The 25150-nt window shown below is 37.4% G+C and overlaps 1 protein-coding gene and 1 pseudogene across 1 annotated transcript in view; both read left to right on the top strand.

Annotated features, from left to right (window-relative positions):
* Positions 1 to 25150, top strand: part of AKAP6 (A-kinase anchoring protein 6) — a 351900-nt gene that overhangs the window by 242995 nt on the left and 83755 nt on the right. The window contains exon 8 of the mRNA XM_008710422.2: positions 1402 to 1522. Within this exon, the coding sequence (XP_008708644.2) occupies positions 1402 to 1522 (121 nt within the window). The remainder of the gene's footprint in view (positions 1 to 1401; positions 1523 to 25150) is intronic.
* Positions 10808 to 10907, top strand: LOC121100327 (annotated as a pseudogene).

The raw sequence follows: 25150 nt of genomic DNA on the forward strand, positions 1-25150 counted from the left end.
ACTTTTGGTCACATCACCTGTACCCAACATCAGCATTCAGTAAACGTTAATTCTACACGTCAGCCAATGACGATCCTTGCCCCTGGATGCTTATGGTCTTAATCAATAATCTTTATAATTATGGTAAGGTAATTAAAATAAGACAGTTCTAGATCTAGTCTCCTCTATCACCAGACACACCTTAAGTTTTCTTTGACAGATAGATTAAGATACAATTGTAAATTATGAAAAGTGGATGTTCCTTTTCGTGGAAAGCAGTCATTTGATGTATAGAGACAGGAACAGGTAGTCATAAGATACTCACTTGATAAATCCAGGCCGTACCTGAGCCTGCTGCTTCATTGGCACTGATAGGGTTTGCTCAGTTACAGTTTGACAGGGATGTGGTTTCTTTTAGGGAGATGATTTTTGGGGGGAAGGACAAAGTCGTAGTTTTTCATCCTGCACTTCCATTTTCTGATCACAGTGTTTTAGAAGAATCTGGGCTTTACTTATTCACCAGGCTTTCAATAGAGAATCACATTAATCCTTTTAAGCTCCTTATTCTAATGATTTATTTTGTTGAAAACCGTAGTGATCCTCCTTTGAATTTTAATGATTGCTGGCTATTCAAAGATTCATTGTTTTGACTTCCTGTCCTTACCTTTGTTTCCTACACGTCTGTGGGGAACACCTGTCTAATACTGGATCTGCCCCTGGTTCTCACCGGCTTACCCGAGTCACTCAAGCCTATCTCTGAGTGTTAAGCTGAAATGCTGGCTACTCATCCATGACAATAAATGTAGGGTATATGTTTGCAGAGATAGGCAGATAGACAGCAGAGGGACAAATAAATGATTGAGTCATTTCCCAGTGAAAATGGTATTTCAAATCTGATAATAAATTGTGATCATTGTAGAGAAATTAGTTGAATTAGTATTCTTGATCATACATGTATTTAGGATGCGACATCTATGAAAATCTAATAGACGAGAAAGAGGTTGGAATTTTGAGGGTGCTATTCTGACCCAAAATTCTGGACCATGTACCTTTCACAAGGCACTGACCCTCCATTTCTCAATCTGGTAAATATGGCAGTGCTCTCTTTCAAGGACATGGTAGTGGTCATTTTGTTCAAGTGTTGTAAATCCTCAAAAAGGGTTAGCAAATGGAAATAGTCACAATATGTCTCAGGCATGAGCATTGGAATAACATGTTATGTTTTCAAAATCTAAGAAATGCTATGTCACAGGCTTGAGTTTCTATTTTGCCCACCGTGTAACCACACAGAGAATTTTTCCCTTCTCTTTTTACAGGTATCACCTAGGAACATCATGGGTTTTCAAGAATATATTATTCTAATATGAGATTTTAACAACTACACTGTATTTATGCATAATACATTTTGTGCCTTATCTTCAGGCTTCTGGACTTTGATTCAGAATATCAGGAGCTCTGGGATTGGCTGATTGACATGGAGTCCCTCGTGATGGACAGCCACGACCTGATGATGTCAGAGGAGCAACAGCAGCATCTTTACAAGGTTAGAGCTACCCTTCTTGCCTTTACCTTGCTGTGGAAGATCTGATTAGCCTGACAAGTCTCTCTCTCTCAGGATATCTTTGCGTTCATTGTATGTATCATGGTGTCTATTAGAATTCCCTTCCCTGTCCCCAAACTCATTTCCATCCCTTGTGTGCTGACAGGCTGCACCGACATCATAATTGCAAGAAAGTTCCCTTTATCACATTCTATTTGGTGTAATTCTATAGAAGGACAAAGATTTATCTCCAAGATGAATAGCAATAAATGAAACCGCATTAATAAATAGACTGAAACAAAATGAAGGATAAATGGGCTGGTAACATTGAGCAAAATGTGTTTTCATTGGAGCACTCAGGTGGATTCTATCCACCCCTCAGATCTTTCCAGAGAAAAAAGAAATTTGCCTTCAGTTTGGCTTGCTGCTTCCAGGGTACAGGGCTCGTTCAATTTAATGTTTATTAGTGATACACAGAGCAGACATTGTCATATCAAGTCAATACATTTGCGTGTGATTTAAGAAAACTGGCTTGGAACTCATATATTGATTGCAGGCAATCCATCTAATAACTATCTATATTGTTTTTCCGTGTCTGCTAATTCACCCTTAGTCTAATGTGTTTTACCAATTCTGCTTAAAGAGTCTTAGAAGATCTTACAAAACAGCTATGTGATTTTGACTGAAAAAATGGTTGCAAGATTCAGTGTCTGAAAAAGCTGTTGGGGAGGGTAGAGGGACTTTCCACTGAAATATCAGATTGCAGTAAATCTTCCTCATTTAGGCAATTTTTATTGGAGTAATTCTGACAGTTGTCATCCTTGAATTGCTTTGAGCATATGGCATATTTCAAAGAGCAGATTGTGAATCATAAAAAATAAAATTAATAACTAACCACAGAATCAGCAACAGTGTAATGACAAGAAGCAACTACCCTCTAGCTTTTAAAAATTTCTTAGAGAATAAGAAGTACATTCAAGGTCAAATAAAAGTTGTCTTCTTTCTTCCTCATTTTTTATCATTTTAAGTTACCTTTCCTAAGATGTTATTTTAGCTTTTACCTTCTCTATAGAGAGATCTTTATTTATACTTTTCAAGGGTCTGGTTGACTTTTAATTAGTGTCCCCTGAGAATCGTCTTGGTTAAGAGAAGCTATAAGCTCCCCAGGGAGTCAGCAAATGGTGATATTTTATTCCCTAAAGAATTCTGTCCAACATTAATCGAGTTCGTTGACTCTTAGCTATTTCCTGTATGGATAGCTGTCCACATGAACAACAAAACTACCCAGTATATCTTCTGGCATAACATGCCTGGAGTAACAGTCTTCACCTAATGTAAACAAAGCTAGGTGATTTCACATTTCATGTCAGGAGCAAGAATTATGTATGAAAAATGCCCATTAATCTTTATTAATTTATTGATACAAAAATATTAGTTTCATTCCTAATAAGCATTAAAAATTGAATCCAACAGGAGAAAATAATACAAAAGTTAACTAACCATAAGCCATTATCTCAGATTTTATTGCATTCATGATGCCAAATAACATTTCTTTTCTTCTTGATGCATTTTGCATTTTGCACATAAACCGCTACTTTTTTTTTCCAGTAACAGTGCTATTCTTTGTCAAAAATTACATCCATATAATTTACATCACAATTAATAGGAAATCAGTCTTCTTTTTCGTGTGGTTTCCTTATAAATGCTCTGCCCGAGAATTCCCATCTTGGCATCTTGAAAGCTGTTATTCCACCCACTCAGAACTCCTGGATTATATAGTATTTTCCCAAACATCTTCCATACTGGGGTTCTTCATTTGTGACTCATATCCTGTCATCATCTTCCTGCTCTGAGGCGCTCAACGCAGCTAAGTTCATGAGACTGGTCCTAACTTTGCACTCGGTTTATAAGCAAAATGAAAGATTGAGCTACACGCCAAGGGCAACTGCTACAGGTCTGTAGAGTCTTTCTTCACACAAGCCCCCACATAATTCCAGAGGTTTAGAAACCTCCAAAGCAATCCTGAGGATATTGACTACGGAGTCATTTAGAACTTGGGGTGGCTCCCGAATTAGAAAAATTGATGGAGGAGGATTAATTTCAGGTCTTTGTCTAGAATCCTCAGGGATTCTCAGTTAGGTCAACATTTTCCATGTCCCATTCCTCTGTTCTAATGCGCCTTTTTAGGAATCAACTGAACTGATGACCTGGGGGAGGGGAGTTTGGCGCCTATTGATCACAGAGACCCCTGAGTAATAGCGCTTCTCATTTGGTCCCCAGGCCTTCCTTGGCTTTCAATACCATTTGAGACTTTAATCTTTAAATTTATTGTCCTTGAAAGATACCAGTGCTCTATCAGCATTTTTCGTCAAGGGCACCACTGACATTTGGGACAAAACCATTTTTTTTGTCAGTGGGACTCCCGCTTCCCCTGTGGGGCATGCACTACTCACATTTCCTGGTCATCGAGACACATTTCATGGCATTCCCAGTCCAGCTCAACCTATGTACATCATCTTCCTTTCTTAAAATGCTTCTATCACAGTAAGAAAAATGCCTTCCTCTTGGATTTTATATGTTGTTAAGCAAAACATCTTACATAGCTGATACTGAATTAGCAGTCGTTGAGTTCAAAAATTAAGGATGAGCACTCACTTTGGCAACACGTATACTAAAAAATTAAGGGTGAGAATGAAGTTTGTGATCACTGGTATTATCATAAAGAATGAAGGTGAAACCTTTCAGAGAGACCTTCAGCTGAGTGATGGTGAAATCCCAGGGGCTGTAGACCAGGACAGAAGCATGATTCCTGTTACCATAGAATTCAAAACCTTTTCTCTCCTCTCCTTGGGGGACTCTCTATATTTTATTGCTCGGCTCCTTTCCTGGAGTAGATAGTCATGCCCAGATCCTGACTCATGACATGCATTACACAGGCTAAGGTTGATCCCCAAAGTTCACATTTGGAAATGTTGGTTTAGAGAAAGTGTAATAAGATGGTAGTCAACGAGAGTGAAGATTTTTTTTAGCCTTTTCAACATCAGGCACTACTATGCCTGACTTTCCCTATTTATTTTATATTCTAGTCTCTGCTAGAAAATCTTCTGGCCTTAACTCCTAGATACGCAAATACAGATAAATACCTTAGACTCTTCATTCAGCAGACCTCCCGAGTTGGGCACCTATTGTGGTATGTTGGTTACCCCAAACCAGCAAAATACCACAGGGACTTCTTAAAGGAAAAGAATTAGATTTAACAGGCAAAGAATGCATTGACACAACCTGACATAATTTAGAACCTTAACATTATGATGGGCTACAAAGTAGATTTTCTGTTTAAACCATTTCTTGGTATTTTCAGATCGTTAGGAATTTAAGACCATTTTCCTTCTAATTAATTTTCAACAGCAGGGTCTTAAGAGCAACCCGATTCTTATTTAAAAACGACCACTTTCTTAAGAATATTTTCTTCCTTGTTTTGACACAATGAGCCATCCTGCCAGTGTCTTTCCTTCTCCTGTCTTTGTCTGGCCCACTTGCCCAACCTCTGAGCTGGAACCTTCTATAGCTCTTTTCTAATAAACACTGGCAGTATTGTCAGCCTAGAAAACACAGATGTAGTTCTTTCTTGTTTTTTCTTCCTCAATCTGAGAATCACCTCCAAGGAGAATTTGCTCCCACTCTTTCACTTTCTTTTTCTTCATTCCTCCTACCTTCCTAAGTAGGACAATTTAATTTGTCAAAAGTAACCACCGTGATTTTGAAAGTTCAGCTCCTATTTGGACTGGAGTTACGAAGCCAGAATTCATAATCACAGGGAGCTGTCACTCTGCTGGTCTGCATGTGCATTAACTATTAATGGAGAAATATTTAAAACCCACTTGCAAAGGAAAAGCTCCATTTTTTTTTCATTTCTACAGATCAAAGGTGGCATTATTCTTGGGCTCAGGGAAGCTCAAGACACCTCCTCCCCCATCCTATGAATTTTATAGCCTGAGTGACCTGGAAGCATCACCAAGATTGGAGAGGCTGGAGCTCAGGCTGCTGCTGTTGCTGTCCTGGCCTCAGAGGCAGACACAGCTGACTCTGGAGCGCTGTGAGGCTGTGCCCTGTCAGAGGCTCCTTGCCTTGCCACAGAGCACCGCGCATTCTCTGCCACCTACAAAGCGCAGATGACAGAGCCCTTAGTGATCCTGGATTGGTGTGGGGTTCCAGAGTCCAAGGGTTAATTTCAAGGGCCAGATTCAGAAGTTGCAGTCTGGTGATTATTGTTATGCTTGAATAAGAGCTGTTTTTCAGAGAGTATGGTGCTCACTAGAACACTGCATTTATAGATTTGTTCCTTGAGAGGATGGCTTAGTTGCTCTTTATCAATAAAATATTAGCTTATATGATTTCTGAGGGGTTAAAATAATGCTTCCAGCTGAAAAATTATATAACATTAGTACCCATTTTAACTAAGACCTTTATACTTTCAAGGAATTTACACAGAACATTTTATATTTCATTTTGAGGGTTAGTTACTCTCATATTGTTCTGGTTTTATGGAAAAATGCAAGTGTCCTCTATCTTTCTCTGTTGGTATAAGTATTAAACAGATATGTCCGGTGTGCAAATGGAAAAGGGCTGTTCATTTTGCATAATACAACATTCAGTAAACAGACTGATTTGATTTTTTACTCTGCTGTGGATTTGAGGTTGCTCGTAAGAATTCACAGGAAAAATTTTAAAATATTTTTAACATATAAATACAAATCAGAACTGGGGAAAATATACATAGACTAGTCTCTTTCAGTGAGAAGAGTTAATATGTAGACATATAGACTGTATGGTCCTATGCACTTACTAAAGATCCTAAATTTCACATTGGGTTTCCTGGTAGTAAAAGCAAAGAGGGAAATGTGCTCAATTGCAAAATTTACATTTTCCATGAGAAAAAATTTACACTTCCTTTGAAGAAATTAAGTTTATTTTGATACTTAGATATGAAACTTTGTTAGGATTTTTAAATATATATAAGGGATTAGAATGGCATGGGAGAGAAATGTCTAACCACAGTATTTCTTACAAGTAAGTTTCTAAACATAATACTTTTAGCAAGTGAGTTATTTTTCTCTAACTCTGTTGCCAGGTAATGTTTATAGACTTTGAGCACAGCTGTCACCCAGAGGTAGTTCCTTTCAAGGATCATTTGGCCAGGTGGGATTAATAAGAGAAGACATCAGTATTATATATTTGAAAGAAGAGGATATTAGGAAAGTGATGGAGAAATGTAAGCCTTGAAGAGAAAGAAAAACAGTTGAAATAGTTAATATACAACTAACCAAACAAAAATGGGTAATTTAAAACAATTAAAAACAAAAAGAGTAAATTAAAATCATGGGTGGATGAACAAATAGATAAGAAAATGCTCAAAAACAAATACGAACAAAAAGAGAACTAAACACTGAAAGAAGAATTGTTTTAGGAAAAAAAACATAAGAGAAAGGGATACATTTTAAAGGAGAAAATGTCACTTTTAGAGAATTTGGATGTGTCTTAAAAGATAAGCATTGTGACTTTTTAAAAGAAACATGTATGGAATAGGATTAGAAATGCTGGGAAATAAGAAACACAGTGTAAAAGAAGAAAAATGGGGCATAGTTGACTTGTTATTTTATAACTATTGATGCCAAAATGATGTTGTAATACCCATGAGCCGATCACAGAAAACAGATTAATCCGGCTACCCCTATATTTTATACATTCACAAATTTCAACCCTCTCTAATAGTCCTTCTTCGTTTTTTTCTGGACCAGATTGATCCAAATAATTTCAGATGTGGCCTGATACCTTTATGACTGAACTTAAGCTCCTAAAAATGTAATACTAGGCTGGTTCATAGTCCAGGTTGTAGTAGCTGGGCTTAAAATAGAAGAAAATCCATTACCTTAAAAAAAAAAATTACATATTGGTGTACAGAATAGAAGTATGTGTCAAAAAATTAAATTCTGGGGGCGCCCGGGTAGTTCAGTCGGTTAAGCATCTGACTCTTGATTTCGGCTCAGGCCATGATCTCAGGGTCCTGGGATCAAGCCCTGTGTCTGGCTTCACGTTCAGTGGAGAGTCTGCTTGGGGATTTCTCTCCCTCTCTCTTTCTGCCCCTCCCCCCACTCATGTTCTCTCTGTCACTCTTTCTCTCTTAAGTAAATAAATCTTTTTAAAGAATTAAATTCTGTTAATTAGGCCTTAGGTTGGAATTTCAGTACCAAAATGAGGCAAATTACTAGTTATTGAAGCAGTCAAGGTAAAAATGTACCAGATATATCAGGCATAAGAACCTAATGATAATTTTTTACCTCTTTCTCAGTAGATTAATTGTAGAGCTTAATTGTATGTTAGATTAAAACTCCATTAAGATAAGAAGAATATGCTTAAAATCATTATAATATTTCAAATAACATTATCTAGTCATTTTAAAAGTGATCAGAATAGGAAAATCTAGGCTGCCTCCACTGCTATGTAGAAATGAATATGTTGTTCCATTTTTATTAAAGCTACAAAGTCCTAGATTAACTGTCATATTAATGCAAGCTTTGATGAATCAGTGTTTGCTATGAAGACAACTATATATATTTTTCTTTTCTTTCTTGAGAGAGGACCAGACTCACCCTGAGCATGTTTCGAAGGAAAAGTAGATGACGATGTGGTTTCTGAACAATATAGGAAACGCCGTTTTTGCTGGGGCTTATAATTCCTATTTGAGTCACTTTTTTGAGACGGGAGGAAAAAAAAGGAAGGATGTTAAGAGAATAGTATGCCAAGAAATAGTTGGCTCTGTGTGCAGAGGGGCAAGGAAGGGAAGGCCCGCCAGCAGTTTTTGTCTCTGGTGGTGAGCTACTGTCCGGAAGGTGCGTTGGCTCTCTGGGCTGCCTCTGCTGTATTGTGCGGCTCCCTCTCTCCCTGGCCGGGCCTGCTCTGGCCTAGAGTGGATCAAACAAGCCGTGGGGAAAGTTCCCCTCATTTGCATCACTTCTAGACAGCCCTGTCGTACTCTTTGCTGACAGGAAATCACTGTCTTTGTCACCTTTTCTCAGGGCCCTCCTTTTGGCAGAGATGGGCCATGTGACCACGCTTAATCACAACAACAGGGCTGGCTCGGGACTCAATGACATGTTTTCCTCAGCACTTCAATAAATGGGGTAGAGGAGTCAGGAGGAAATGACTACATTAATTTTAAAGTGAAAAGATAATTAACACTTGAAGGACTAATGCTACAACCTATGGAATTATTATTCAAATTGAAGTTAATTTATCAAAAACTCGTGAAAACTATCTCCCCTAATGCAACTGTTTAAAAAAATAAACCTTGAATAGTAAGAGTTGGGCGTGTTGGAGGGAGAGTGGGAAGAAGGCGGGGAGAGAGAGGCTTTGGATGGAGAGGGAGAGAGAGAAAAGGGGGGAGAGAAAGAGGGAAATCATAGCAGGCATAAGCCGTGTTTGAAAAAGCAACTTAAATGGGCTAAAACCTCAACATTTGGGACCGAAGGCTGGAGCACGTAAAACGCTTACTTAGATGATATGAATAGGACACTGGCAAACAAAAGCAGCAGTGTGCTCCTAGAAAACTGTGCTTAAAGGAGTTTCCTTGGCAACAGAAATGCAGTTCCAAAAGTAGACAGAACTTTCCTCAGAAAACATACTATTAATAACAACCTTCCGGAACAACTTGGAACAATTTGACGACTTGGCAATAATAATGCCAAGTGTTCTGCAAATTAATCTAACACATAACAGTTATGTTTCCCTTGCCCGTAATCCTGCTGGACCCCACCAAGAGCTCCTTCCTTTTCGGTGGCACAAATGTGAAAAATATTTCTAAATGTTGTCATGGAAAAAGAAAACCCAAAGAAATGCCAGTGGCCAGCAGTGGCCAGTGATTGTGTTCAGCCTTTTGGAACCCGCAAGAGAATTTAATGAGATGAGTTTATTCCAATGAAAGCCACTGCGTTTAGTATCTCGTCCCAACAAAGATGCTTCCGTGAACAAAACTTGTTCAAGGGTTAACAGCCGGAGAGTTGCTGTGATGGGAAGCACATCTTGAGGCCACTGGTTATGTAAATGTAACACTTCACTAAATACGTGCTGGGTGTTATTTTTAAAAGCATCATCATTTCTTGTCAGCCCAGAGAATAAACTAATCTTGGATCTACTTGGCCAACGGGAATCATTTGAATTCTCCTGAAGGCAATACGTTTGCCGGCCAAGAAAGGTATAGCGTTCCCCTCCTCTGACCTTTCTTGAATCCTTGGATCTAAAGGTTAAAAGTAATCAATATCTCATTGCGCGGCTTGGTTTCAGGGTAATAAGTAATAACCATCATGTTAAAATCCAGATGATTACAGATAGCACTTAAATGAGTCGACCTGTTTGGGAGCTTTTATTAATTGCAATCAGGATAATCATTAGAGTTTGCTAATAAAATTTTGGATTAAATTGCAAAAATTTCAGCCTTTAACTTTTGAAAAACGACTTTTACTTAATTAGATGTGAATGTACAGTGTTCCCTACCGTGTTAAACTGAGAGATTTGGCTTTAACTCCACATATTTGGAGATTTCTTTCTGGTTTTTGTAAAATAAATTAGAAGAACACTGCAACTACTTACAAGAAAGCGTGTTTGTTAGATTCACTGCCACCTTTGGCTCCAGAACTGCTCGGTACTGTGTTATGTTTCAGGTCAGTGAGTCCATGGAAATGTCCCTCACCTACATTTTAGCATTGCCTATTTTTAAATTACTTATCTTTTAGTGGTTATATTCATATTTGGGCTGATCTACTTTGTAGCTAGAAAAAAAACAGGATGTGTGATTGCACTTTACATGGTATGAGCTAGGAGTTCTTTATTTTGTTGGGAAAAAAAGGACAACCAAGGTTTAAAGAGGAAAACCAAGTATTATCATTGACAAAAGGGTCTTGATATAGAAAGGATAAATGTTAGGTTTAATGTTTCATGTAATTACATCAGGAAGGCACTGGTTGTCATAACTATAACTGCCTGTATTGGGAAGGTATTGGTTATCATAACTATATCATAACTACAACTATGTGATTTACATAACTTACAACATAAATTATATCATAACATAACCAAGTGTGGAAGATATGCTCTTGAATCCAAATATTTTGTCCTTATGATTATTCTAGTTTTTACAATTTATTAGGATTTCATGCATGTATTCCTAAAACAGGAAGGTGAGGCTAAAAGAGTACCTAGATAATATTTTGTTTGTTTAAAAAAAAAAGTCCTGTGCTCTTTTCGGCAGCACGTGTACTAAAATTGAAATGATAGATTAGCATGGCCCCTGTGCAAGGATGACACACAAATTCGTGACATGTTCCATATTTTAAAAAAAGAAAGAAAGAAGAATATAGAAGTCCTGGTACCTGTTCAGAATAGTCTGGAAAACCCTGGGTGAGAAAAGCTCAACCATAGTACTTTCACAGATAAACCCATTAACCTCCTTTTTTTCCTTCTCCTTATCTCACTACCATGTCTAACTTTAGAAGGAGGTAGATTTGTGGTTTTCCAAGGGACATCATTTTTGAAGTATTAGGAATTCCCCAACCCAACTATTTCCATTACTAACTGTCCATACTGCTTTAAATCCCATCCTTAAGATTCATTTCTTTGAGGTAAAAAAGAACGCACTCTACTGGATACAGATATTCTCAGGAGGTAAGAGAATAGTACGGAATTAAATGCCAATTTTAATATTTCATTTAAATGGATGGAAGGGCACTAGGAAGGGAAGATGGAATCGGTAGAGAGAAGAAATCTAGAAAAGGGACCAAGGACAGATGTTATTTATCTCACCATTTGATAAAAAGGGAAGACTCTGTGTGTGTGTGTGTATGTGTGTGTGTGTGTGTGTGTGTGTGTGTGTGTGTGTGTGTGTGTGTGTGTGTTGAGATAGGAGTAGGATGCAGGGAGAAAAAAACTGAATTGGTCCGATCTTACTATTTGACTGTGTTAGTGCCTTATACACATGAGCTTATTTAATGCTCTCCCAATGATCCCGGATTATTTTCCGCATTTCATGAATATGAGCTTGTGAAACACTGGAAGCTTAAGTGACTAGCCTAAAAGAACCAGTTTCTTAGGTTAGGCTAGGGTTTGCAGAGATTCCAAACAACCCCCAAATCTCAAAGGTTTAAAGTTATGAAGACTTATTTCTCACAGAAACTACATATCCATCACAGGTTGGCTATGGGCTCTGCTTGGCATTCTTCTTACTCCAGGACGCAGACTAATGAACCAGCCACCTTCTTAAATATTCCCTCAAGGTGGAAAGGGAAAAGAGTTCTGGAGGGTCTCCCTCCTGACATTAAACCTTCTACCTGGAAGGGAAACACGTTACTTCCTCTCAAAATCATTGACCAGAACTAATCACATGGCCCCACCCAACTCCAAAGTGGGTGAGGAAATGAATCCCTACTATATGCTTGAAAGGCAGAAAGCTAGAAATAGTTGTTGAACTGTATCAGTAGCTACCATAAGAAATAAGTAAATAAGTCAAAGTTTGAACCCAATCTGGTTGGCTTTAATGCCCACAATCTTTCACATGCTACTTACCTGCTCACTGTTGCTCTGTATCTTCTTCTCTACAATAGGCAACATTCTTGCAAGTGCATTTTCCTCCCTCTGCATGAGCTTCTTGTGCCAGAAAGAAAGACGTTCCTAATTATTAAATGGAACATCAGCAGAGAAAACATGATGGACTTGGGTTTGCTCTTTAGCCAGTCATCAGGCTGTTCTGTGAAAACCCTCACACTTTCTTAAGTACCTCGGCACCCTACGAGAGTGTTGCCATGTGGAGCCTCACAGGAACTTCCTATATTTTTTTCAGATTCGGGAAAGCTAAGGCTGAAAATATTTATGTTTTGGTGGGGGAGATGCACTAAAGGCAGCATTGCCCAAAGAAGATTCCACCTCATGGATCCTGTTATTGCCAAGGGGAGTTACTGAAGAAGGGTCCCCATGGAGAGATACTCTAGAGGAATATCGTTTGCAGAAAAGCCATTTTCCAGTCCTGTCAAGGAGGCAATTTCAGTTCTCAGAAACTAGGGCATTCCCAAGCATATTTTTAATAATGTTGGCATTTGCGAAGCTCATACATTCTTAAACCAGGCACTTCTGCGACACTCTGTACCTAATGAGGCACACTGGGGTAAGCTAAGAGGGAAGCAGTGGTCTTCCTGCTGAACCTTCGTTCATTTACATAAGACACAAAACATAAACACACACACACACACACACACACACGTGCACGCGCACACACATATACATATACATACCCTCATACGCATTTTCTTTTACTGAAGCCAGGAAAGAGTCAAGCAGGCTAATGCTTCTGGAATTGATTCTCATTTTTCTTCTAAACTTGTTTAGACCACAGAGCCTTTCTCCAGAAGGACATCTATACACCCCTGTAACTCCTCTGAACTTACTATTTCAGCCGCTTTCCTAAGTAATTGATTCTATATGCTCATTGACATTGGCTTAAAGAAAATTTGTGATTCGTTGTATTTCCCTGTCGTCTCATTTTATCCACTGAAAACTAGGAAGTTTGTGGAAGGGGTACATGCACACAAATGGTTATGCTCACACGTTTGTGTGTGTTGACACATATATATACGTATACAAAGTATTAACTCATTTAGTTAAAAAAACCTTTCATAAGGATTGAATTTGGACGAAACCAGATTCCTTGGACCAAAAATGCTGGTAATCCCAAGACATTTAAATCATGCATATGTAAGTGACTAAGCAAACTTCCTTCCTATATGCCAAGTTTCAGCTTGGAGCTCATTTCTGTGTTATAAGTCTTGGCATATTTAATTTTGCTACCTTCATTATAATAGTTTCACCCTGTCAGTATTCACAGGTGCCTCCCTAAGAGAGCCCTCCTTGAGAATAATTTAGCCATGAGTACTTTGTTATAATTAAATGCATACTTTTTAATAGTTATGATAGATTTGAATGTTGTGGACCAAATGTGAGAATGAATGATTATAATTTTTGTTAAACTCTACACTCCAGGAGGGCAAGCTTCATGTCTGTGTTGTGTTTTGCCATGTCTCCACTGCCTAGTGCTGTGCCTGGCACATAATAGAAACCCAATAAATATATATTGAGAAACACTTTTCAAATATGTTTATTTAATAAGCTGTTAATTAAATTCTACTGATCATAACTATGCTATCAATTCATTACTTTTGCAAGAAAACAACCCTATTTTCATGCTGTGGTCATTCAGTCTGAGACTTCATGGCCTCCTCTTATACCGTATATAGAAACAAAACCAAAAATCTCTCTCCTTTAAAAACTGAAGTGTGTGAAGTGCAGTTCTTAATACTCGGGGTACTCAGATTTGGCCAGGTTGGTATCAGGGAGAAAAAGAGGGAAAGAAAGAGGGAAGGAGGAGGGGAAGGATCATGTTGCCCATGTCTGAGTCAAACGGTACAAAAATGTACAACTAATCCCCATAATTCTGTGACTAGTGTGCAACCTCTCAAACTGTACTATTTGTTGATGCATTCTTGATTATGTAGACAGTATAATTACTTGTACATATAAGTAATACCATGTACCATGCAAATGTAAAACCTAAAAATAGAACAATAGATGCAGGTGAACGTGAACAGTCATCAGACATGGTAGGAATATCATCACATTTTTTCCCTTGTACCATAGTTAATGGGAGAGTTTATTGACGTCTTTGTTGTAGAAAATTAGGTTTGACTTCAGAGGAGTATGTATGTCTAAAAAAGTAGTCATGAGGGAGGTGAGAAAAACAGTAAGAGGTAACCAAGTCCATTGTGATGAGGGTGGATGGATAGAGTGTAAAAGGCTGACTCTTCTTTCCAAAGCTACAGCTAGCTAATTCAGAACATGCGACTTAAAAAGTTAGGGTTGACAGCTGTAAGGTCGGGAGAAATCTAAAATGTAATTTTGAAACTTTCTCCCACTCTTTCATTTCAAAAGAAGTTTCACACTATTCATAGTTTTTTAAAAATAATCCTCATATGTGGTCATTTATATTTTTAACTTAGCCATTAATTGTGAGCGTCAGTGATTTTATGCAATTAAGAAAAAGCTAAAAGATGTTGCATTTGAAATTAGAATTTGATAAAGATTTGTGATGAATTCACCTCTTGCTCCTATTTATGTCCTTGACATCCATTTGGGTTTACTGTCTTCCCATTGAACTTTGTCCTTCCTCCTCAGCTTTCCTCAGCTGGAACATGTTGAGATTTGAAAATATGTGTGAAGAGCGTTCCTCTCTGTGCGATTTTCCTCTCTTCTTCCTCAGTCTCTTCTGCCTGCTGATGCTACATATCCACTCTGTGAATCACTGGAGTTCTAACAAGCCGTGGACAAAAATTCTCATGTTCATTAAAACTTAAGTATAAATGAATCTCTAGCGTTGAGCTAATTGAATTCTTTTTCTGCAACATGGGAATATAGCAAAATAACTCAAAGTTGGCTAGCATTTTATGATCCATGTTTTGATGATAGTTTAAGAGGCTCCGTCCGTCCAAGTTTGGGTTAGAAAAAGAGATGAAGTATGGAAACACTGTCAGAAGCCTTTTCTGTTTACAGAAAGATCCAGGGATACCATGAGTAATGCCAGAAATCTCATGTGACAGCCAGCTCTTGTGAGATTTTTTTGAGCTCACCAAGTTCAGGAAATAGACAGTTCCAGAAAGCTGATTGGAGCACAAAGATTTTTTAAAGAATTAAGTGAAGTGAATAATCGCATTCTCTGTGCATTGTCCACACTGCCGCACCGACCTGTGCTCTGTTGGGGGTGTACATCTCCCCGGGGGCAGGTAAGATCGGGCACTCACTCGATAAATACTGATTTAAGTTGCCTGCTTCATGAGTGTTTTCTCCTGAAACTTCCAAAGTGAATCTCTTAGAGGTTTTGTACAGTTATTTATTTCCACGGGAAGTGAGAATTTTACCTGGAGTTTCAGGACTACAAGTGACCTCATAAGGACCTTCATTTCATTTCCTCTCTTTCAAGGATTGTTTTTTATCCATTCCAGATAGGAGAGAATTTGTCCTCCATTAAAGATCTTTCCAGAGGGAATTCCACAGCCTCCCATTAAAATGTTTAACAACTCTCCCTGCCCTGAAAGTCTTCTTATATCTAGTGTAAATCCCTTCTGTTGTTAGGTTTAATTGTCAAATTGGCCGGAATCCATGCTCGGTAATTAAACCTTTTCTTTCTGCTTTCTCTATAGTTACATTTCTCAAGCTTTTGCAGCTTTCTTTTCAAGTTAAAAAATCTTTCAGAAGTCCTTTATATCAGTTTTGTCTATACTCTATCTAACTGAAACCACTTCTATCCTCTTTTGGAGGAGAAAATATGCTAACATTGAGGTAGTGCTGGTAATCCATGTATTTGAGGGGCTTTACCAAGCTCCATGGATTTCTCCATCAGGTTTTTCAACTCTCTCTTATTAACAGTTAATAAAATAGTTCATGGATGGTTTGGAAGAGGAATATGGCCTGTCTGAGATGGTATGACTTACAACGTATACCTAAAAAAAAAAAGTTTGAAAAGGAAAAGAAAATGATGTAAAATGGGCTAAAAAATCTTCTTCCCGTTTAGGGACAGAGCTGCTGCTTCTCCCAGCGGATGCATAATATATTATTTATGTAAGAGTGAGCATCATGTTTTTGGCTCACATTCCATTTGGAGCATACACAGTATGACAGTTTCCTTGGCTTATTGTTGTATATATGGCTATCTATTTTTAATACATTGCTTTTGTCTTTTTTCATGCTTGCTTACATCTGTTGTTATGAAAACTGACATAAAGTTTTTAAACATAAAAGAAGTGATGGAGAAAGAGATGGTAAGAGACAAACAACATTTCAAGGGAACACAAGATGGAGAAACAGGAGCAAAGTCTCCATGGAGAGAACCAAAAGCAGTCTCTGCAGGGTAAATGGGAGGGAGGATCAGAACAGATTTCTGTAGTCACAGAGGAAAAATGGTCACGAGGCTACATAAAGCATTTCTATATTAGAAAGAGCGTAGTACATTTTTTACCAAATTGTTTAAACTGTTTAAGCTGCAGTTTTCAAACCTGTGAAATGGGGATAACACCCACTTTGAAAGGTTGTCAGAATCCCATGAGTAACGTATGTAAGTGGTTCAGCCTTGTGCTTGGTAAATAGCACAATACATAATACAGAATCAGGGGTTAACGAACTGTAGACTGAAGGTCAAATCCAGCCCATGGCCTGTTTTTTGTTTTTTTTTTTTTTAAATAAAGTTTTATTGGAACATAGCCAGGCACATTCATTTATGTATTGTTTGTGGCTGTTTTACACTTCAGTAACAGAATTGAGCAGTTTCAACAGTGACCATATGGCCCGCATGCCTAAACTATGGGGCTCTTTGCAGAAAAAGTTCACCAGTCCCTTGTATAAATAACCTTTATGGCAAATCTTCAGTGATGTGCATTATTCTACAGACTTGAATGATTTTCCAGTTCAATTTTCTGTCTGTTGTATCCCACTAATACCTGTTGAGCATCATTCTTTTGCCCAAGGTTCAAGTTTTCCTCTTGTAACAACCCAAAGTCTACCAGTTTTCCTTGCTCTTCAATGTAGTGTTAAATGGTTAATTGGTTCATTTCACCACCAGGTGGCCTCCTATACTCTGTCGTGCTTGTGGGACCCAAAGGAAAGCAGAAAATGGATCTAATGCACTTCTTTCAACTTTCGCTGTGATTCTTTTTTTTTTTTTTATAATGATTTTTTATTATATTATGTTAGTCACCATACAGTACATCCCCGGTTTTCTACGTAAGGCTCGATGATTCATTAGTATATTCTTATTAGCACTTCTCCGGGTGGCTCTGCTGCTCTGAAATCTCTCTCTATTTTATATATGGTCCTGAAACATAAATTCACACTGAACTTTTTAGAAAATGAATTCTAAGAGTTAGAAACAGTTAAAACAGTAAAAACAAAATAAAAATATTTAAATGCACACTCACACCTACATGAAAGTGATTTTTTTAAAAAGAAGTTTGGCTATCACGTAAGAAGTTTACCATGACTCAGTATTATTCTCAGCTGTGTCCTAGCAGGATTAACTAATCTTGAAGCTTCCACAGGAAAAACAAAGGCCTATGCCCCTCAGATCTCCGTGTGTTAATTTCTCTTGAAGAGCATAGGTGGACTTCTGATCTGTACCCCAGTTTCTTTGTTTTTTATTCTCTAGATTCTCTTTTTAAATTTTCATTTATCTTATTTTTGAGCTTTGCTAAAGACCAGTGCCACGCAAGGAAGATTAGAAAGCTGTGTGATAAAGTGCTGGAGAAGGAGGCTGGATTCTCCTTGGGCAATGACTCTTACCTCTCAGATTTCATTTTCTTCATCTATAAAGCCAGGGGGGTGGACTGGGTGGCTTAAAGGTCCATTCCAACGTCAATATTCTCTCACTGGTGAGAAATCAAAGATTATCCCAATTAGTAATTGATTTGGCTAAGAACAATCTGGCAAAACCCAGAATTTTAGGAACTCAATTTCAAAGGCTATGCAAACAAACTCATGGGTAAATAAAAATTTTTTGGTAAACTACCATAAAAAGCGTATAGTTTCTAAATGCCACATTATTTTTAGTTCATTTCAGGTGGTAGTCGTAAATGCGTGTTTTATGAGTCTTCTTAGAACCTTTCCTTCACATTTTACTTTTATTCAGTAGTAGAAAACTATTCAGTTGGATTCTGAATAGTGTCTTGCTGAATCTGTCATGGAAGTTTAGCTTTCTCTTTGACGTCTTATTTTCTACACATTTTAATTTTCCTACCTTTTTCTTTGGGCAGAATGATCAAATTTGCCTCAAATTTCTTTGCAGCATAGAACAGATATATTCACTTATATTTCCATTGAAAGAGGGTCATTTTATATGATACAAACAACCTGTTCTTACCTTCTGCTTGAGTTGCGATATGCACATCACTGGTTTGTATTTGAATTGTCACATTGGATGTCATGGCAAATACTGCTAAAGGCATTTAGCTGTCTATGAGGAAAGGACCAGAATTGTCCCTAGGGCATTTTGGTAAAGAACAGGCTTACGTTTGAATCAGAGTTACCCTGGGAGACCTAGTGACAGGCAATCTCTCTAATTCCAAATTCCCTACTGGGCCTACTTCTCTGGAGAGCTATCTGGTTAAAGGCAGATTCATACTTGCTTGGGGAAAAATTGATTACAAGTTTTTTCCCACTCTGCAAACTGCACTAATTAGTATAAAGCTCAACTAATAATTTATGAAATTTGCATTGCTTTCTGTTTGCCTAAGCACAAACATTTCCTACCACATATATTTTAAAATGTATGTTCGTATGTCTCATGTTCATGTCTAATACATATTAGGAATTAATGGTCTAATAATTTCACCTTTACTTTAAAAGTCAGGAAAAGTAGGAAATTATGCTCTCTGGTGTTAGCAACTGTAAAGACGAGGCGATAAGCATCTGTTAGAGATTACTATATGCTCTGAAAAACAAAATTAAGGGAAGATTATCCTTTTCCTTCAGTAATTTATAACCTGTTTGGAGAAGCAAAACCAAAAAACATGAAAGAATAGCAAAGAGAGCAAATATGTGTGGTACCAAAAAAAAAAAGAGTGCTGGTCTTCTTAGAATGTCTTCATAAGAAGTGATATTTGAACTGGACCTCGCTGCATAGAATTTAAATAAGTGGAATGGAGATATGGAGATAGGTACATTGCAGAAGAATACAACATGGGGGTGAGGGGGGAGTCTTCAGATCTAGGAGTTAGTTTGACACATGACTAGGTCTTTATCCAAATCAGGAAGATACACTGGGGAAGAGGAGCAAATCAGCAGCACCTCATTATAGCTTTCATCCATGTGTTCAGTGAAAGTCAACAAAAGGCAAGATTGTTTTCCATTGAGTATTGAGTCCCAGATTCAATGTTGCATGTAGTGAAGGGAAATTATATACATAAATACACAAACTAATGGCATAAAAGAGATGAGAAAAGTTATGCCAAAGGTCATATTTTCTTAGCAGGCGACATTTGGATCAAGTTTGAACAAACACTTGTATCTAGTGCTTATTATATAACAGGAGTTGTTCTAGGATCTTTGCATATATTAGCGCATTCAATCCTCACAGCAGCCTTGTGAAAGAAGTATTAATATTATCCCCAGATGAGCAACTAAGGCACAGGGAGGGGCACAGCTAGTAAGCAATGCAAGCAAAGTTTAAAAATAGGCACTCTGATTCCAGGCATATATTTTATCTTCGTTTATTTATTTACTTTTTACCAAACTCCTTGAACTCATTGATTCACAAATTAATATGCTTGGCATGGGTCCTTTTCTGTCACCCTGAATATAGAACCTAGTGATCAAATGGTTGTGTGTATGTAGGTTTTGAGAAGTAGTATTACTAGGTAATACCAGCATGTTCCCTCCTCCCTTCATTAAGGGGAGAGAAAAATAGTAACACTTTGTTGATTTATTTTCTAAAAGATGAAGACTATATATACATAGTTAATATATATATTAGTATAAGTATGTATATATAATATGTATTATTTGTAAATATTGTTTATTGTTTACGTTTTCAAAGACCCCACTCCAGTGTGACCTATTTTATTCTCTAATGTGGACAGTAGTTACAATACATTATTTCTAAGACAGATTATAAAAAGGAATGGGAAATATGCAGTCTTAACTTGCAAATGGGTAACAGACCACATTATCTTATTACAAGTCATATGTATTAGAATCGAAGGCTTTGTTTTAAAATGGCACGTTTTACACAGAGATCTAAAATTTCACACAAAGAAGATGTGTTGATTTCTTACAACGTCTGTGGTGGGTAAGTAGTGAGGACATCATTGTCCCTGTTTTACAGATGGGATGACCAAGAAAATATGAAATAACTTCCCTCAATAGAGCAAGCCACCAGTAGAGCAAAGGCAGAAGAAATGGCAGTGCCCAGTGAAGGGGCTCCCTGGTGAAATGCTTAGAGAAAATCCTCAAAATCACAAGTTTTGTACCTATTTCTTCTTAAGAAGTTACCCATTGTTATGGTTCTAAGCTGCACTAAATGGCCACATCCTGGTCTTTCTGGCTTTTTTTGTTTCAATCTCCACTTACTGAATTTTTGCAGCCCTTATGTGAATTTTTAAGTCATCAGTATCATATTCTTTCAACCAATTATTTCAGGGGACCCATTCACTGAAAACCTTCTCTCTAGCTGTGATTTCCTTCCTTTTCTCCAACATTCTCTATTTTTATGTAGTTTTTATGATTTATTCTCTGTGGACTATTATTGTTTCCCCTATCTGGTGAAACTTTTGTGATTTCCCCTATTTCCTTATTACTTTCTCTCCATCCGTGTATTTCTTTCATTTTGTTCTCTAAATCTTTACTCCTTCCTCTTTCTTTCTTTCATCACTCTTGCGATTGGACAAACACACACACACATAAACACACACACACACACACACACTCAAAAACACACCGTGTTTCTCTTTGATGGAGCTATTCTACTAAACGTCCTTGAATGTTTGTGGCAGACCCCTTACATAGCTGGAAAAATGCTCAAAAGCAGTTATCATAACCAGTGTTTGCTCTTTATAGTCTTAGTTTATGCTAATAAATTTTCACCTGTACGCTAGAGCTTCTTCAAACTGTGAGCCATCATTTTCTGAACAACAGGTATGACTATCAGTGAGAGCCTGTCTGCCCTTTTAGCCTCAACTTAATGCTACTAAAATTTTGGGGAGGTTTGGAGGATGAACTTACACCAAAATGAATCCAGCCATAGAAGCTCCAAGGGTGGGGTTCTCAAGTGTGTTTTGACCACTCCAGAGTCACTTTGAATGACGTTCTTGACCTTATTTATTTACGTTATACTGCCAGGGCCTACCAATTTTCTCAGAATTCTGGACTGATAACTAATGATGCATTTTCTTTTCTTTTTTTTTTTTTTTAAGATTTATTTATTTATTTGACAGAGAGAGACAGCCAGTGAGAGAGGGAACGCAAGCAGGGGGGTGGGAGAGGAAGAAGCAGGCTCCCAGCAGGGGAGCCTGATTCCAGAACACCTGGATCACGCCCTGAGCCGAAGGCAGACGCTTAAGGACTGAGCCACCCAGGGGCCCCTAATGATGCTTTTTCAAGAATAACAGCATGACCTAGCAAACTAAGCTGATATTCCTCCTGAAAATTCTGTTTCTGGGTTTAGCGATATCTTACTGAACTTGGGCTAGTCACTTAGCTTTTATGTATCAATTTCTAATCTGTAAAACAGAAGTGACGTTACTGACTTTCCCCATGGGCTTGCCATAGGAGAACAAAAAAGAAAACAGTCCATCGAAGTGACAAACTTTCGGATACTGGAGCGACAGACAGTGCTTAAAGCCTGACATCTCTATCATTTCTTTTCTTAAGATCTCTCTATAGTAAATATGGACATGTACCCCCAAAGAAACAAACAGACAAACAAAAGGCTAGAACAGAAAGGTTTTTAAATCTATAGCAGATTGGTGTAGGAACTGGAAATTGGACCCACCTCTTACATCCTGGTCAAATACTATTGCTATGAGAAAACACTGAATTCCTAAAAGGTATCCTTAAATATTTAAAAGGTTTCTGTCACCTTCCTCTTTTCCTTGATACATTTTATAGAAGCTCTTCTTAGGTTAACCATTCTTGGCCATGGGAAACAATTAATGTTGTTCATAGTTTCTGTCTAAAAATTGAGAGTAAAATTTTTGTATTGGAGGTTCCGATCAAATAGTTTTTCACTGAGCATGAAGTTCAAAGAGAAATGGAGGCAGTCACATGCTAGTCATTTCTGTGTACTCATACTATTCCTGACATATATTCCGAAAACTGATATAGGCTCACTTGATCTTTTATTTGGGAGAAATTCAAATGAATAAATATTTTCCAACTTCTACATCTAACCCATAATGCTAAGAGTTAACTGTTGATAAAGGGTGAACAGCACACGATCCCTGACCAGATACACTCCACTGTAGGAACTTATAATCTAATTCTGAAACTACGTTCATCCTTATCTGAAGTGAAGGTACCAGAGTACCGTCTGAAAGTGGCCTAAGGCATCAAATATTTGGCAGTTCAGGGATTTGGGCGGTCACCAAGAAAAACTCCATGGCCTTTTGGATCTATTAAGATTATAGATGTAAAAAAACCATTTAAAAAGTCAAAAATATACCTCAAAGGAAAAAGTCTTGATGTGAATATATAATGGTAGGATGGCATTTCCATTGTGTTTTGGGAACAGACAACTCTGGAAATGCTTGATTGGCTCTGTCTTATAACCTAAAACATGGTGAGTTCTGGATAATCATGGTGAGTTTCTCAGTGCTGGTGTCCATAGTCCCTGAGGAATGCCCATTTGCACTAAACTTGAAAAGATACCTTTTGATAATGACATTATGGGAGGTAGTGCTTTCAGCCTTCATTTAGGTCACTGATTCTCATAGATTTCTGAAGTCACCGTGTTCTGCAGCAATATCTTTTTGATAAACTACAATGGCTTCAGTGTTCTACCTCTCATTTTTCTTGCCCTCCTCAAAGAGAAAGCAAGATAGTCTCTTTGAAGAAACATTATCAACAGCATTAACATGAGAAATATATAGTCTCTTCCTTATGAAATTAATTTGGCATTATTTTTGAGGTGCGCAACGTCTTGGCAACTGCTTTGGTTTAAAACTCTGTGATTTGGGAAAAGCACGTTTCAGAATGTTTAATTCAGCGATACAAAAGGCACTAATGAAATATGCATGTATGAATTTTATATCATATTAGTTCCCTCTTTCTTGAAATCTGAATAAAAGCCAAACATCTGGATTACGTTTGAAAAGCCTGAATTTCCAATTTTCAGAGAGATTCAATCTATTTTGACATTGCACACTTAGCCTTAACATTTACAGTGTGCTATTAACATTACTTGCAATTGTAAAAAAAAAAAAAAAAAAAGTCCAGATTTAAACAAACTTGGTGCCTCCTAATGCTAAAAATATATCTATATTTGAAATGGTTGCTGCTGCACAACTGTATACGTCCATGGTTTAGGCTTCATCAGCATTTCTATTATAAATACTTGCATTGAACAAGCCCATAATTCAGCTATAGAGATATGGGGTAAGCTTTGATATATAAATTCTCCTATGGTTGTATATTAAAACAACAAACAGCAATTCATGTATCACTTAGTTTGAAGAAGTATTCACTGATTCAGTGTTTACTGAAGACCTCAAATATTCAGGGTACTCCATGATTGGCCAAAAAGGGAATAGCCCTCATCCTTTGAGAGTTTGTTCTTCAAATATAAGATACATATTAAGATTTCTGTCTTTACAGATATTTGGGCATATTTAATGGCTGCTAGGCTAAAGGCAAGTGTATATTTATGGTCGTAATTTAGGGAAGTAAATATGGATATCAATGCTTTATCTCATTTCATGATCATAGTTCATTTAAGATATAGCTGGTTAAGTTTTAAGGGGTAAGGTAAGAAGTTCTATGTCTACACAAGAGATCAAGGAAGATAGAAGAATGTGACACTGAAGTTTGCGTAATGGTAAGCCTTCAGTGGACTTTAATTTACTACACTCAAATTTTTACTGGATCTCTTGTAGCATATAGTAGGTAAATCTCATTCTTCTGTGACATGGTGAACAGCTAACATCAGGAATTTCCCTTTTCTCATCTTATTTTGCTTTATTTAAAAAAATCCATTTGCTATAAAGTAGTACCCAATGAAACAAAAATAGATGTGTTTCAAGGCATTTGTTTAGGTCAGAAGACGGAAAGCAAAAGAAGTAATACTTTTAAATTGGAAACTTTTTTGAAGGAGAAAACTGAGCTTCCATTACATTAATTGCGGCTCCTTGTGTCTTTTTTCCATCCTATACTATGTACCCTAACAGATATTACATAATTGCATAACTATTCTTACTATGTGCTGACATGACATTACGACAGCCCTGATATGGTGCATCATAATGAAACCGTAATTACAACAGTCATGATGTATTATGGCAATGATCCACATCGTCACTGAAGTGCATTGGAATGCACAGAAAACCCATTGAGATGTGCACATTTTCAACATAATATAGCACAACCATGAAGTTTCATAGCATGGAGGAGAAATTGCCATTATGCCCACACTGCTGGCAGCAAGGGTTATAACACATTTCTTCAATCTGTTACAGAAGAAAGTTCTGTATTGATGGAAGAAAATTTTTGAGAGTGCCATTTGTGAAGTTTATGTCTTTATAACAAATCTACAGGAAAGACCTTGTTGAAATATGGACTTAATTGCATAAATTGTATGGAAGTTTCCCATAAAATATTTACGAGAAAAAAAGGACCCAAAAGGTTTCATTTACTACCTCCAATTCGATGAAATACTTTTTTAAAGTAGAACAGACTGAAGATGATTTGAGGATTTTCATTTAACATTGCCTTTTCTTCTCATTTTCAATGTCCTATCTTGAGCTCTGATTGTATAGGTTACATTTTATGCAGTTGTATCTCTGC

This window comes from Ursus maritimus, unplaced genomic scaffold (genome assembly GCF_017311325.1).
Source record: "Ursus maritimus isolate PB19 unplaced genomic scaffold, ASM1731132v1 scaffold_36, whole genome shotgun sequence".
NCBI lineage: Eukaryota > Metazoa > Chordata > Mammalia > Carnivora > Ursidae > Ursus > Ursus maritimus.